Here is a 17,548-nt window from a genome sequence, read left to right on the forward strand (position 1 = left end):
GTTTGAAGCATGATACTGCAACTCTCAGCTCCTGCTCAATTTTTAGCTGGTACCAGTACTTAGTCTTCAGTGCTGCAACAGCAGAGAAGCCAGTCTCACAAAGATAAGATGTTGCAAAAGAAAGACGAATGCCTATAGCCCTCTGCCCTAAGAGTGGATACTACCTCTCTACACTCAGCCAGAATTCAATCAGTTTCTGTGTTGTGAACCTCAGTCTCAATGTGGAGTCAGATGTCATGTCAATGAACTGGTCCTCGTCTGCAGAGCTGAAAACAGTTGGAGCTGGTGCATTGAAAGGATCTCTTACCCAGTCATCCCGGGAACTGTTTTCAGGGAAGTACTTTGTAAAGAATCCCATCAGTGTTGAGATATGCTGCTTAATACATAGAATCACTAACGTGGCATCATAGTCAGTAGTGTCAGCAAATTTATGCAGGTTCTCATCTGTGACCTGAGGGAGGTGTTAATCTTTCCCTTGAAGCAGTATATTTAGTTAATTTGGCTTTCCAAATATGTCACTAAGGTAGGCCAGTCTCACCTGGAAGTTCTCATCACTAAATTTTTCTGCAACTTCATACTTCATACTCCTGCTCCAAAAACATTCTTATCTGCCCTCTGAGCTCACAAACTCGGGCCAAGACTTTTCCTTTTGACAGCCATGTTGTTTCACTGTGAAACAACACAGCTTGATGTTCAGTTCCCATCTCCTCACAGATAGCAGAGAAGACTCTTGTTTTTAGTGGTCTGGTCTTTAAAATTGACTACACCTAAAATGTCACTCATAACCTCACTTAATTCAGAGGAAATGTGCCTTGATGCCAGTGCTTCTCTATGTATAACAGTGTGTCCACTCAGCATTAGGTGAGGCCTTCCTGATGACAGCCCGAAGTCCTTTTCTCATCCCTGCCATGGTCTGTACACCATCACTGCAAACACCAATGTAGTTCACCCACTTTAGCTCATTCTGTCATGAAGCAGACCATTATTTTAAATAGCTTTTCAGCCTTGGCTCTGCCTCTGACATATTTACAAAAAAGTAGATCCTCGCACAGTGAGTTTGTCATGTCGAAACGTACATAAGCAATGAACAAACAGTCTTTGTTGCGGTCAGTTGCTTCATCGAATTGTAAGGCAAAATGTTTGTCTCTGAGTTTATCTACCAGCTGTTCTTGAAGATAGTTAGCTATGTCATTTATACGTCAGGCGGCAGTGTCATGGGACAGAGGGATAACTTTGAATTTTGCAGCACTTGTGTCATCCAGCATGACAGAAACCATGTCTAATGCTGCAGGCAGTATCAACTCCTCTGTTATGGTGTGGTATTTTTTTGCACTGAGCAAAATGTGACACTTTAATTTATTTGCCTAAATGCTGCCCGCTGCCAACAGTTTTAGACACAGTAAACACACAGGTCTTTCCTCATTTTCCACCGTAGTCACAGTAAGGCCAAGCGCTACATACACTTCATCATATTTCCTCAGCTTCCTCAACTTTTGGGAGACTGTCGTTTGTCTCACTATCTCCGTCTCTCTCCGCCTTTATTTTGATCTCTGTTAAATATTTTTCCAGGTGCCTCTTGAGGGTTTGTTCACTACACCTCATATCTTCTGCTCAATGCTGTTTGTACGCAAAAACCCCCTACACCATAGCGGTTAAACTCCCTGCACACACTCTGACAATGAGAGCGCCACTGCCAACTACTGGAGTGGATGTGCAATTACACTTTATTCTTGTACGGCAAAAACAAAGCATGTTCCCCAGGTTCAGACCCCCCCGCATCTGAATCCGTGTGGTAGAGGCCACCATATTGAGTCCATGTTCATCTATGTTGTAATCCGTGGCTGGGATCCCAACAAGACCAGGAAAGCAGCATGGTGTGTAGCAATGGTTTAATGATAACAAAAACAATACAAAAACATACTGGCAAGCGGCGAGGAGAACTGAGAGTGAGCCATGGACAGACAACTGGGTAAAACAGCGATGAGAAACAGGCATAAAAATACAAGGATCGAGTGGTGTTAAATGAAAAGAAGATCTTATATACACCAAACAAAATAAGCACAGAGACATAAATTAAGAAAGCAAGGCTGGACATACACACACACACACACACACACACACACCCAACACCTCAGGATCGTGAAACTGATTGGTTTATGGTGAAGTGAAGTTCTTTCCATTTCTGATTATGGCTCCAACAGGGCTTACTGGAACATTTAGAGTTTGACAAATGGTAATAGCTTTTAAGTTTAAATAAGGCAAAGATAAACCAGATTGGAACATTTTAGATGACATTATATGTTGTATCTCATCTTTTTCTATTATCCATTCCTTTAAACCCCCAGTGCCATGTCCTTGAAGTTGCTCTCTAATCACTGAGAAGCATTTCAGTGACATTATCTGCAGGGCATTTTTAATCTGCATTTAAGAAACAGTAGTCACTGAAAGTGGGAAACTTCTACATCACAATCAATATGGGTGTAATTAAAGGGTTGGGAGTACTTTTTATAAAGCCATATTCAGTTGTTCTGCATCGCTCACTTCTCCCTCTGCGGCAGTGCTTTGTAATTGCTACGGAAATTTGGTACACCTTTGGCATTGGAGTGGGAGACAGAGAGGAAAAAAAGAACAGCATGAGATGAGGAACTGCAGAAACCCACCATGTAGAGCTTTAGGCAAATATATCACAACAAACTCATTTTTTAACCATTATTTACAATCTTGTCAAATTTTACATAAGTGTCAAGGAGTGATCCCCTCTACTGCAATTACTGATTACAAAATACTTATTGGGCCTATGATGAACATTTCAAGTCATTAACAAGTCACAATGAGCTATCCCTGAAACACAATACAACCAAAAAAAAAAAGTTTTTACTTAAATGTCACCAAGGATCTAAACAAATGCTTTCTAGAAATGTTTAACTTCTCTCTTGAAGGCTTTTAACCCTGCAATGGACTGGCAACTTTCACAGTCTGTTCAGGGTGTACCCTATGTTTTACTTGCCGGCAGCTGGGATAGGATTTCTAACCCAACTGCCTTGCAAGACACTAAATATGATGTAGCAAAAGAAAATTAATGGATGGATGAAGTCAATAATAAAACTACTTTTAAATGACAATTAAAAAGCATAATTTACATTGTAGCACAAACAGGGAAATTCCTTCCCAGTGATTCTTTTCAGGCTTTTAGTTTTATCAAACCTATAATCAGTGCAGCAAATTATGGATTTTATATTTAGAAAACTATTTTCTTTTCTTTAAACTTGTCAACCTAAAAGAAAAACATTCTAGAATGCCTAAGGCATTTCTAATATAACCAACTACACATAGGTAGAATTACATTATATATATCTACATGAGAAAATGAGATTCAGTGACCCTTTTTATTACAGAATAGCAAAAACAAACTAAAATAGTGATTTGAACAATATTCATCACATTTTAGGAAACCCATACCCGTTTGAAATATCAAAAACTGCAGAGAGTACTTCAAATAATCTGGTCCAAGACACCTCCCTTAACAAAAAATAAGATCCAAAATGAAGAAAAAGTAGTAAAAATGGAAATAATGGCTGCCTAACAGATGGCTGTTAACATACACAAACTCATGTTAACCTACTATGTATGCATTCAAATACAACATCAATTTGATCTCAAATAGGCCAGATAACATTCCGTGGCAAAATAAATGACTTTCCCCTTCTAAACAGGTACAAATATATAGCTAATGAAACATGAATAACACAAGAAAAATGTTTTATATCAGGACCCAAAGTATCACAGGTCTTACCTCTGGCAGCCCTAAAGCAGAGATTAACCCGTCCCTGTGTGTGTCAGGTTATGTGACTGCGCTGCGAGGGCTGCGTTTAAGTGCAATGGGACATACTCACTTCTCAGTAAAAGTAGTAATACAAAATTAACATATTATTAACTAATTTGCTTGACAAATAATGATCGATTTGAAAGAATTTGAAGCATTACTCAAAGTAATATCATCAACCTGTCACATAAGTTAAGTCTCAAGTCATCAAATCTGTGACAAAAGCAGGTAATAACAGGAACTAAGAACAGGTGTGGCAAGGAGACATGGAGGCATAAGGGACACGTGGAACTAATTAACAATAATGGAAAACATAGACCTAAGCACAGTTAACACAAAAACACAAACCAAGTCCAAGGATGTCATACCATGACATATGGTTGAATTATTTATTTTTTTTAGCCTTTATTCATTAGTAGCTGGACAGGAAACAGGGGAGAGAGAGAAGGGACAGACATGCAGCAAAAGGCCCATGGCCAGGGAATCAAACTAGGGAAACTATGTTGAGGATTGGAGCCTCTACGGTGCACCTCGTTGAACGACTTTAAATCTGCATTTGGCAGGGATGTGAATATTTTTGGTCCTAACTGTATATTTTCAGCAGCAATTTATCAAGTACATGCTGTCTCAGGACTGACTGCTGGTCATTTTCTGTACAGCCATTCTTCAGTATTTCCTGTGTAAATCCATTACTGCAGGGCCAGACTGCAACAATCAATCAGGTCTGCTGAGAGGATCATTAGAGCTGACCTTCCCTCCATTCAGGACTTGTACAGGTCTACTGTCAGGAAACGGGCTGCTAACATCTCTGCAGACCCCCCACATCCTAGACACAAATTGTTTAGATTTTGATCTTCATTGCACTCATAATACCTCATAATGCACTTTATATTTAAGTAAATCTCAAAGTGCTACATGACAAAAAAAGTGCTACAAAATGAAAACACAAAGAGAGCATAATAACAAGGTGAGGCAAAAGGAAATGAGCAAAGGTTCAATTGAAAGCTTTGCTAAAAAGGTGGGATTTAAGGCCATGTTTAAAGTCATCCATAGTGTCGTTAGGTGATCAAGGAGAGCATTCCTCAGACTGGGAGCAGTTGAACAAAAAGTGTTATCTCCTATTGTATAAAGCCTTGTGCTGGAGAGGTTTCAAGAGATACCCTGAGGAAGAGCTTTTCCATATCTGCAGAACTGACTGTGGGACAGAGTTTAGCAATGTTCTTGAGGTGGAAGAAGGAGGTCTTGCAGAGTTGTTTGATGTGGGCTTTAAAAGTCAGACGAGAGTCCATTTTAACACCCATGCTGGTGACTGATGTTGAAAGTGAAATATCTTGTCATGAAAAGGTGATGCTGGTAATGTCAAATGATTGAAGGAAGGAATGAAATTTCTTGCCTGTTGATTACATGGCCAAAGGGAAGAATGTAGAGAAAAAACAGGATGGGGCCAAGCACTGAGTCTTGACAGACGCCACAGTTTATGTTGTGTGTCGAGCATTTAGCCGCTCCCAAGATGACATGCATAGCTCTCCCAGTGAGGTGGTATGAGAAAAACGCATAGTGGAATGTAGACGGTGAAGGAGGATGTGGTGGTCTACAGTGTCAAAAGCTGGAGTCAAGTCTAGGAGGGTGAGAAGAGATGGAAACCAGCATCTGCAGCCATCAGCAGGTCATTTGTGACCCTGACCAGGGCTGTTTCTGTGTGAATATTTTCATTACTCTAACCTTTTCCTTTTTTAATGAAAATGTAGAAATTAGCAGGAGTAAATATATGCACGCACGTGTACATGTGCTTCTTAATCTTTTTATCTTCTCTGAACTGTATTTATTAATATTCTGAACTGTATTTATTAATATTTAATGTCTGTACACTTTGAGTGTGTGAAAGCAAAGTCAAATTCCTTGTTTCCTGCACAAACTTGACAAAGAAAACTCATTCTGATATTTGTGGAGTGTTAACAAATTGGTCAGAGAAAAACATTTAAAGCTACAGGAATATTCAACAGTTCAAAATGTTACAGTTTCACAAAGAAACTGATCCTAATCATACATCTTCAGACTTGGAATTTACTGTGTGATACTGTCGCATTTAATGTTTCAATGCCCTGCATCTAGCTACATGTTGAGCTGTCTTTCTCTTCTGTATTGTGCTTTCATGTGAGCTTTGTACTTTGTTTAAGCTACATAGTCAGGGTAGAATTACAGTTACACAGTTTTTGGGTTTTAAATTGATAATGTGTATACAGTCAGTGAAGGATGGCCAACTGGTAAACTGGAGGCAGAACCCAACCTCAGTTAGTCGTGCAAGACATTGATAATTGTCAGTTTAACAGAAAGACTATCAAAGTCTGAACCAATGCCATGAAACCAGGTTGCGTAGTAATTCAATCAATCTTAAAAGACAGTAGGCTGAAGGGGCACACTCAAACACACAATCACAGCAAGATCACTGATAAAGTGAAGATAAGGAAGGTGTTCATCTAAGGGTCTATTCACAACAGAAAAGTCCTTTGGTCCGCTCGTTTGGTCCGGACCAAAAGCGAATTTTATTTTTTTCATTTGGTGCGGTTTGTTTTCACATTGTACTTTTTGCAAGTGAACTATTACTTGTAAACAAAGCCATGCGGGTGACGATCATTGCTCCCATTGGACAAAAATGACAGGGGCGGGACAGAACACAGACCCGGAAATTGAGGAAAACATCTGTAGACATGCTGCGTGCAGCACCTCTGTTCTGCATATTTGTGCTGTTATTACAGCTGCAATATTATTGTGAGGGTGAAGAGCAGCTCATTCAACACAGACTTTGAGACGTTCCATTTATAATGTTGGAACCCCGTCGGAGAATGCGTGCTGAACGCTGACGTTCTCTACGTGCCTTGTCCCACAACAAGCCAGTAGCGTTGCTAAGCAACACACAGCTTATCAGGTATGATTACCTTACAACACACACCTTTGCTACCGGCTACGGTGGCTTTTTTATGTCCAAAGAGACGTATGCTCTTTGTAGTTGGTTCAGATCGGGGCCGGTTTGTATTCGGACCATAAGCGAACCGCACCAGAATCCGTTTGGAAGCGGACCGAGACCACCTCAAAAAGTGGGTCTCGGTCCGGTTGTTTGGCCCGGACCAGGGTTCGTTTGAGTGTATTCACACGTGCACAAAAGGTGTGGACTGAGGGGGGAAACGAACTCTGGTCCGTTTTCAAGCGGACCAAAAGTGGCAAGTGTGAATACACCCTTAAACATGAAGTACTTTAGAGAATGCTCAAGACCCAAAGTTGCACCATGAAATTAAAGGTCCCTTATTATAAGATACAACATATTTTCAGTAACTACTTCTATAGTGTATTAGCACAATTGAGTACAGTAGATTTTTTTAACTTAAATTACAAGAAAATAACTAAAGAAAAGGACCACAGATTGTTAGATTTGTTTCCTGTAGAATTAGGAATGTTGCAACTTTAAGTTTCAGATTGGCAGTTTGTGAGTAGCTCTGCTGCAGTAGAATAATGTTAAATATTTTTTTTGTGCAATCTTTTGTACTTCTTTTGTGCAAAATACTGAAAATAATCTTTATCATCCCAGCAATCAGCTGCCATCAGCTCCTTTAAGCAGCTGCCCACTATGAAGCACTATGAAAGTTAAATTATTCATGCTCACCAAGGAAGGGAAGGAAATTATTTTACAGTAGCCATTTCCACAGATCATCAGTTAATTTAAAAATATAGGTTTAAATTAAAGGAGGAGGTTAATGTAAGGGCCGGGGGACTGAGAATGTCCAAACACAAGCGAAACCCGACGGCAATCACAAGTTCTAGAATTACTAGGTTTAGTTGACTTTGGTGCTGTGGTCTAACGTTCACTGCAATGTTCTGCAGTGTGACTCTCACAAGAAGACCTTTATGGAAGAATTACTTATCAGATAATTCCTTTCTTGCAATTTACCTTTGGCATAGATGGACTAACAATGCATTACTTCCTAACGTAAATATTGGAGTCACAAGCATATAAAGATCAGACCTATCATCTTGTTCTTACATCTGTTACAAGAAATGAAGTTGTCCAACAACATCTACAAAACCTTCATCACAGCTGCAAAACCTGCCTCAGCCTTCAGCTAACTGGTTCACAGAAGTCCTACCTTCACTCTGAAACCCATCTCACATGAGCAGCGTAATCTTAGCAAATTAGTGTCTGCCATTTAGGGGGTCTTTTTCAGTCATAACAACATCCAGAGTTTTTCCACAACCGGCTTTAGTTGCACGGTTCCATCCAGCCACATGTGCATGTCTCGTGCCCTGTTTCTCTTCTCCTGTCAAAGTAGGAAGCAGGAAGCAACCTCCTCAAGAGTCAGAAGAGGTTCTGCCAGTGAATGCTCGCACTTGACTGTTTCCTGTAGAGCAAACATCCACAAGGACACCACAACTCTGTATCTGCTGCACCCAAATAACATACTGAGAAAGTACATCTTAAAACAAACTAACCAGTGCAGTCATATCCAACTGTGCTTTGCTTCCATTAAAAGTCATACAAGAAAATGTTTTCATAATTTTAAACTTTTTTACCAAAACAGAATCTGAAAAGTGTGCCGTGCATTTGTATTTAGCTCTCCTGAGTCAATACTTTCAGTCCAAACTTTGACTGGGCAATTCTAACACATGATTATGCTTTGAACCACTCCATTGTACCTCTGGCTGTTTGCGTGAGGTCATTGTCCTGCGGGAAGGTGAACCTATGTCCAGTTTAAAGTTTTCTGCAGCCTCTTTCAGGTTTTCTTCCATGATTATCCTGTATGTACTATAGCTCCATCTACCTTCCCTTCAACTCTGATTGCCTTTCCTATCCCTATGGAATGAAAGCATCATGAAAGCATGATGCTGCCACAACCATCTTAGTGGGGATGGTGTATTCATGATAAAGTAAAGTATCAGGTTTTCATCAAACAGAGTTTTGAATTTAGGGAAAAAAGGTCAATTTTAATCTCATCATGCTTGAGATGTCTTTCTATAGCCTAGCCCTGTGTTAAACCTTTCCACAACTTTATCCCTGATCTGTCTGCTTTGTTCCTTTGTCTTCGTGATGCTGTTTGTTCACTAATGTTTTCTAACAAACCTCTGAGGCAGGACAGAACTCAGTTAATACTGTAAAGAAATTACATTATTTTGGAGTTTCATGTTAAAATTGGCTCAATACAGAAGCAGGCCACACTCTTCAGATTTTTTATTTATCCTTTACATAAAATTACAATACAATACATTGAAGTTTGTGGTCACAATGTTACAAAAAGCAAAAATGTGGTGAAAATACTTTTGTGATATAAGCACAACACAGTGCACATACAGATAAATGAGAGCACTGAGGCTGACCAAGTCATCTTGTTAAGGTCTGCTGATCTCTACAGAAGGCCCCTGAGCAATGAAACAATGGCCAGCCCATGCAGCCACCTTTAATTGAAGTGGAATTAAAGGGGGGAAAAATACGTAAAAAATAATTTGATAGAAAGAAAAAAATTGAAAAGAGGCAGGTAGATGGAAACAAATGATAGTGGTATCCCAAGCGTGGTCATGGGTGCAGTTAATCGATTGGAGAAAGGTTACATCTCTCTCACTCTTAGTCTTTGTCTTTCCCTCTGTCACTAACCCCCCACCAACCACCCACAGCCCCCACCACTCATTCATTGTGGATTAGGCTGGGTCCACACTGGGCTCATAGAAAAGGGGCATCTGAGGGGCATCTGTCACTAGCTGAAACTTTGTTAGAATCATCACAGCATCTAACCAAGCTCTCCCAACATGACACTTCAAATAACCAAAAATCTATCAACTGTCGTTTCACACCAATCAAAGATACTTGCATGTGCTTCCAATAGAAAACAACACTTCAGAGTGGTGCAAACATATGAAACCACCTCTGCACTAGAAGATCAATTCTTTCGTCACTGGTCTTGGGGGGAATGTTTTCTGAGTTACTCCTTCAGACAGCAGTGGTGCACAGCACGTGACAGACCACTATATGTGTTCATGTGTGTATTAGAACACCACTAGAAAAAGGGGCAGCACGCTGTTTTCCAGTCACTGACCAGCTGCTTGGATTTATTGGGGAATAAATGAAAATGGATGGACCGTACACATGTAAAATGAGGGAACATGCTGTCAACAGGAGATCATGACAGACAACGGCCTCAGTGAAAGACAAAGGGATGGGATGAGAGTGTGGAAGCTGAAGGTGGCTGTGATATTGATATTGACAAGTATTTCTTTTAACTCTTTTGCAAATCTGCCAAAAATCTGACTTTCAAAACAATTATGCAAAATCATGACCCTTCACTAAATATAAAGAAATGCATTATTATATTACACATGAAATGATAATTAAATTTTTTCAACAACTTCTATACCTGCTTTTTTATTTCAGCCTATTGTCTGGAATATCAGTTTAGGCACACAATGTCTTTCAGTTGCACAGCAGCCCTCCACAGGACAGTGGACTGATGCTAATTATGAGTTTAAAAGAAAAATTGGTCTTATATTTGATATGAGCAGGACAGTCAACAGTGCTGAGAAAAGATGTTAGCATCTGTTGGACATATTATGTAGACATAAGCATTCTAAGCGTGGCTTTCTTTTTCTGCCTGATGTCCTGCACATGGCTGAATGACAGAGAGATTCCTGATATGCGGATTAAATGAACCAGGGTACCTAAAAACAACCCAAAGTCCTGACTGTGGCCCAAATGAGACCAACTTCCCCAAATGTATTATCCTGCAGCTGCACTCAGAGTTGACCAAAGACATTTCCATCTGCCAGCCGTGCTCTCAATGTGTGTACTCACCAAGCAACCCTATAACAAGATGTAAGTTATTACAACACCTGTTCAAAGACTTCAGTTACAGTTATACTGGGAGCATTTACATTAAAACAAATAAGGCATTAAATATGCTGGATCAGAAAATTTGTATTAAAGATGAATTACACAATGTTGTGATTTTAAAAGAGCATACATGTCCGTAGAACTTTTTAGTGGTCTAAAGTTGCATTTAAACTTGGGTTATGGTCCTCCTTTAACTACAAAAAGTGAAGTTCTGACCTCTTCTAGTTTTCAAAATTACGGATTGTATTGGACACTACCTAAGCCAGTCACACTGTAGCTCTAATGCACTTCTGCAATGCTGTTGCCAACCTACCATGTGCTGAAGACACTGTAGCACATCAAAAACAAAGTTGACTCAACCACACTAATTTAGTTCAATATTTACTTTGTTTTAAGGTCTGGTAGCTTGGCTATTGGAAGCTGTCCTGATAGCTTAGCATATGGCTGGCAGCTTGCTCTGAGTTAGCTAGTGGACTGGCTTGGCATTTCAAATTAATCCTGTAGCTATAGTGGCTGCTATCTTGGTTTGGATTAGTCAGGGGCCCCAATAAACTCCAGCTTTTCTTACTGGAGTTTACTGTTAACAGTTGGATGTTTAGCAAACTACCTCTAGTTTGTAAGCTCCACTGTGTCTGTAAATGTCCCTGGTTTAATCTCCAGTTAAACCAGGGACATTTCTAGAATCTAACCTTTTGTGATACTCAGTCCTGAGCCAGCAGCAGGAGGTGGCTCCAGGTTGGAATTGTTGGTTAGGAAAGCTCAGTTCCATTTTTAAAATGTTTTAGTTTGGGCTAGCATTTCTGGAAAAAAAAACTACTGACTCAAACAAATATTCATGATCTAAATAGATTCAATGATAAGAGTGAAACATAACACATTTGTTTCCAAAAGAGACATAATGTAAACTGAGAATGCTCAATTATGGAGCTGTCCAAAGTGAAAAAATTATTTAACAATTTATTTGAAAGATAGGTCTTCAAATGCAATCATATCCGATTGTGCCTGTGGGTGGGGGCGGAGTAAGGGAACACCAATCTCTTCACCTATGGTTGCTTCATTGGGGGAGCAGGTGTTGTTAATTAGTAACTCTGGATACACAAGTACTTACTTAAGTATAATTTAATGTAATAAATCCTGTAAACCAGATGGTGTAAAATTTGCCTTTGCAATTCCTTTTTATTCATGTAAATTAGGAGTAACATAACCCAAGTTAAAAACCCATCATTACTAATCTGTTGCAATAACATGACCTATAGAACAACTTGGCTTCTATTTTACAAAAAGGTAAGAAAGCTAGCCAGGCCAACGAAAAAGGCACCAATGAGTGACAACCAATTAAAGTCACAGACAAAAGTAAACAAGAAAGAAAAAAATATCTTCAACTTGGACTGCAATAAATATTAGCTTATTATAGTAAGTACAATGCTTTAGGCTATCTATACTAGTGACACATTTTGGGATGTTTTCTGTTTAGTAAATCATAAATTGCTTTAGTCAGCATCAAGATATTCTGGTAAAGTCATTAAAATCTTGAACTAAGTTGTTTAGTCACCAAAACAACGGCTGTAGCAAGATGTATCCTTTTTTTACTAACCATGTTGTTGAGATGGAAATAATGAGTTAAATTTTTTCGAGTAACTGGATACGACTCCCTATCAGAGGTCAGTGTTTACAATGAACCCAAAGCATAACAACATTAACACTGTTAAAAATATTTGTTTATTTATCACATATCAAAGCATCGTTGCAAAATTCACTAACAAGGACGTATCACATGTTTTTCAAATACTGTCCAGGCCTAATGTACCGTATGTGTATTTATAAAAAAAAAAAACAGACATTTGTGGGTCAGGTTTTCTGTTCACCATTCGTGAGAAATAATAGCTTGCAGTATTAATCTTTGCTCTATTCATAAGCATTTCATCAATAAGAAGTGTAATTGAGGCTAACTGATACAAACTACCCTAAACCTTTTCTTTGGTCAATAATTTATTTTTTGTAACAATGATTTTTGGCAATAAATGTTTATTTCCCCTTAGTGCCAAATTTTAAGGAAAATGCCATTGTGAGTTGGGCAGTAGAGTTGATTATATGGCTTGCGCCAATGAAAACCTACCCAAATCTACACCAATATTGCTCATCCAGGTCTTAATGGACCTTTTTCTGTACACTGGTGCTCTGCCATACTGGAACAGGAAGGGGCCATCCCTAAAGTGTTCCCACAAAGTTAGAAGCATAAAACTGTCCGAATTATCTTGGTATACTAAAGCATTAAGAGTTCCTTTCACTGGAACTATCAGGCTGAGCCAAACCTCTGGAAAACAACCCTACACCATGACCACTTCGGGACCAAACTTGAAATCGGGCACAGCATAGTCATGCGGTGTCTCCCAGCAACTGCAGGACCCAGACAGACTGTTGGGTTAATTGCCATTAGGTATAAATAGGTGTGAGCGTGATTGTTTGTCCTGTCTGTCTCTTTGTTGCTCTGTGATGGACTGGCGACCTGTCCAGGGTGTACCCTGCCTCTCGCCCATAGACCACTGGTGATAGGCACCAGTTACCCCACGACCCTGTACAGAAGAACGGGGTATAAAAAATGGATGGATGGTACACCAGTTTGCCATTTTGTGAAAGTTAATTAAAACTAAAACTTGTAGTCATAGGACAGGATATTTGAATCACTTGAAAGAAATCATTAGCAAAGGTACAATTTTTTGTTCTGTTTGCAGGCTGACACAAAGGTGTAATTTAATCCAAAGTAATCTCTCTTTCTCAAATGTCAGATTTTAGGTTTTTTATGCATTACTGGGGGTTGTAATTATATGTCCTAAATCTGAGGGAAGGTTTGCAAGACAATAGACATATGATTTAAAAGGAGGAAGACCTTTGGTTCCATCAGTTCCACACAGAACGGCCACAATCACAGGGCAACGCAGAATCCATGTTTGGTCGGATTGCTGTTTATTTTCTAGGAACCATCTTGGGTTTTCTCTGTGGGTTCCATCAGCTCTTGGCCCTGTTTCTCTCACCTGGAGTCATTGTCAGCCTAGATTAAATATTGCAGTTACGCTAAGGGTGGGAGGCTGTTTGTTCTGTGCTAAAGTCGGGACTTCATAATGGTCCCTCTCCCTAGATGCAAAGCTGAATCGTAATAGACTCGATAAAGTGATATTCTTGGAAAAGATGAGTTCTGTCTCTCTGGCAGGTGAATAAAAAAAAAAAAAAAAACATAGCTTAATGGCGCTTTAGACATTAAAGTATTAAAGGTACGATAAACAGAAACAATTTTGCAACTAAATTTTAACCAAGTCCATCAGGCCTGATCAATCTAATTTTGCTCTCTTCTTTGTTCTGGTGTTGGGTCTCTCAGTCCATTTGGACTCTGATTCAATTCTCTTCCTCTGACTCAGACCTGAGTCAGAGGACGAGTGCCTGTCATCAGACGCTAATCATGAAGATGTATGTTTGTTTAAAAACGCAGTTTTGTGTTCAGAGTCCCAAATTAAATTCCTATTTAAAATGTACTACTCCTGAATTTGTCACTCAAAAGCTTAGTTCTAAACTAGCAGCAGAGTGAGATCATTCTCGGAACTTTGAACTTCTCCTTCCTTAGCTGTGATTTGAGAAAGCCCTTCAGATGAAGAGCAAAACAACCTTAAGCTTAAGAACTGAGGTTCAGTTGTTTTTTAACTTATTTTTGGATTTGTCGTGTACTGGATGACTAGGAATCTTCACCATCATTATTCACTTTAATAAATACTTGGCATGCATTGTGTCGGGACCCAAGCCATGGGTTACCACATGAAAGGCCAGGAATAACTTTTCTGGAACTTTCAAAATAGATCCCATTAACCTACTTCCAGCACAGCCAGGATTAGGAGGACTAACTGCGGACTTCCCATGACGTCACTCATGACTCCTAACTCATTCCAGGAACAGGAACAAGAAGGGAGTAACAGCGGACATGACGTCACTGTTTGAAAAAAGACCCGCGTTCCAACAAAGAGATCTCTTCCACACAGGTCCCCAGTGGAACTGGAAGGACAGACACACAGTGAACTAATGTCTCCTTGCTGGCAAGCAGAAATAACTCTTCAACTTGGATCCAGAGTGATTACGATCACATGCAACAAAGTTAAGTAATGATCTGGTGTTCGAGTATCCGGCATTCATTCATTTAAAGGGTGTAAAGAGACAAGCTCAACACGGCTTTTCTTCTGAGGCCTCCAGAAGCAGCCCTAATTGAAGCGGATTTCCCCCACAACCTGGAAAGGGAGGCCGGGACCGCATCGCACATCTTCCTGCGTGTACGTGCAGGTAGCGAGAGTTACCCCGTCGCATCGCAGCCACACAAGGAGCCGAACGTGCCTTTGTCGTACGGTTCGGCCAAGCCAGCTAAAGCCCTTCCCCACAGCTACGGAGGTTAGCTGCAGGCTAACTCTTTGTTTACCCACATGTGGATGTCTTCCTCAACACCCAGGACAAGTTCTCCTCAGCACTATTCACGTAAGAGGTAGTGTTTGTGCGGATTAGATTTGTTTAGAGTTAAATAATCTATACGGCTTGTTTAATAATGTTTGTTTTTGTTTGTGTTGAGAAACTCAGCTACAGTAAGTGCTAGCAAACTAGCAATTAGCTAAGAAAGTGTTCTGTGTTGTGTTTAAAGTTAAGACAACTTTATTTAAAGGGTGGTTTTTAAACACAGATCGGCAATAACGCGCCGTCCACCCTTATGTATGTCTACAGTTTATTTAGTGGTATTTTAAAGGTATGTGTTTGATTCTGATGAAAAGTTATAAGCTTCTTTTGTTAGCTCCAATAGCTAACGGCTAAGAACACTTTGAGTCAGCTGAAGATCATTTACTCAGAAACGTTGTTAGTTTCCAATCTAGGAAATAATATTTCCTTAAATATTATTTTACTAAACTTGATAACTAATTAAACACCATTAAGACCCATTTGTCCAAAAGATTTGGTTCTTATTCAAAATAATTATTCCTTAAATATTTTAATAAATAAAGGCAGCTAATTAAACACCGGTGAGAATTGGTCTTCCGTAAGGTTGATTTTATTCAGCAAATCATTCTTTAAAATGTTTTATCAAAATAATGTTTTATCTGATCTTGCATTGTGAAAGGTTGTTTAAAGGTATACCAATTGTTGCCTAAGTTAGTTCCAAGACTAACTTCAGGTCCTGGGTCTGACTCCCGCCAGGGGGTCTTTCTGCATGGAGTTTGCATATTTTCCCCGTGCATGCGTGGGTTCTCAGCAGGTACTCCAGCTGCCTCCCACAGTCCAAAAACATGACTGTTAAGTTAATTGTTATCTCTACATTGCCCTTAGGTGTGAATGAGTGTGTGCATGGTTGTTTGTCCTGTATGTCTCCGTGTTGCCCTGCGATGGTCTGGCAACCTGTCCAGAGTGTACCCTGCCTCTCGCCCATAAACTGCTGGAGATAGGCACCAGCTCCCCCATGACCCACTGTGGAATAAGCGGTATAGAAGATGAATGAATGAATGAATTTTTTTTATCTGATCTTGCATTGTGAATGATTGTTTAAAGGTATACCAATTATTGCCTAAGTTAGTTCCAAGACTAACTTAACTTAATTTAAAGATTCTTCAAGATAATCCTTGGTTCTCAAACATGGTAATATTGCATCAATCTTTCGGTAATGGTTTTCAGCCATCTTTGATTCACTTGTTTATATTGTACATAGCCCATTCTTTCATTCTGCTTGGTAGTTTAGTTGGATTGTTTTAGCATAGTAAAGAGCTTGTTGATTGAAATATGTTTGACTTTGAGTTGACTTATTTTTGTTAATAAATCATTTTATTTTAAGAAATTGTGTGAATTCATTCTGTGTGTGTACAGAGTTTTGCTGTTCAATAATGCTAGAGCTTGGCTCATACCTTTCAATGTTGTCCTAATACCACTGCCTTATTGGGCTGGTATTCACAGGACAACCTTTAACAGACCGAAATATCATTTAATAAAATATTAAAGAAATAATATTAAATATATTTATATTCACAATCACAACAAATGACATGCATCTATCTTAACAGTTCAGGATCATAAATGTTGCATTTGCACAATCAAATGAATCAATTACAATCAAAGCATTGATCCTTACTTTTTATACTTTTATATTTTCTTCTTTACTTGATAATGCAAATCCATCAGTAACTCTTTAAAGCTTTCTTGTATTTACCTGTGTTGGAGGGCATGGATAAAGGAGTGCAGGCATCTGCTTCCTGTCCCACTGATGGTGAGGACAATAAAGTCTTGGCAAAGAAGGCTGAGATGGGCTGAACCAGCAGAGATGTAAGGCTCCCTCCAGACCCAGCTGGTATAAAGACAAAACAGACAACAAGCAAGAAGAAGAAAAAAATATAATTGAAGAATCTCTCCTAATAACTTCTATAAATCAACAAAGTTACAATTCATGTAGAGTAGCTCAGTGTCTTTCACTAATTCCTTTCCATGCTGATAATAAATATAATCTATGCTATTTGAACTGATAGAACACAAAGGATCTACACAGTCCCACAACAACCATCTAATCACCAGCTAAAGTTTTACTCCACACTGGTGTTATAGCAAATATTGCTAAATCAATGAGAAGTTGTCTTTGGTAATGTTCAACTAAATGAAAGATATACATTCCTTCTTGAATTTAAAAGGTTTGTGCAAAAATGTGATTGGTGCCTTGAATATTTTTTCATTAAACGAAATTAGTATAAATACTAGGAAAACAAGAAGAATGGTGGGCCAGAAAAGAAACCCCCTCTGTTCACAGTTTTCGCTATCAAAGATGAGATTGTGACAGTATAACCTTGTGTATAAATACC

General features: G+C 39.2%; 1 protein-coding gene across 1 annotated transcript in view; it reads right to left on the bottom strand.

The window, feature by feature from the left end:
* LOC124873382 (inactive N-acetylated-alpha-linked acidic dipeptidase-like protein 2) overlaps window positions 1-17,548 on the bottom strand; it is a 677,436-nt gene that overhangs the window by 273,506 nt on the left and 386,382 nt on the right. The window contains exon 9 of the mRNA XM_047373999.1: window positions 16,909-17,043. Coding sequence (XP_047229955.1) covers window positions 16,909-17,043 — 135 coding nt within the window. The remainder of the gene's footprint in view (window positions 1-16,908; window positions 17,044-17,548) is intronic.

The sequence above is a fragment of the Girardinichthys multiradiatus genome, chromosome 9 (assembly GCF_021462225.1).
Source record: "Girardinichthys multiradiatus isolate DD_20200921_A chromosome 9, DD_fGirMul_XY1, whole genome shotgun sequence".
In the NCBI taxonomy this organism is placed as follows: Eukaryota; Metazoa; Chordata; class Actinopteri; order Cyprinodontiformes; family Goodeidae; genus Girardinichthys; species Girardinichthys multiradiatus.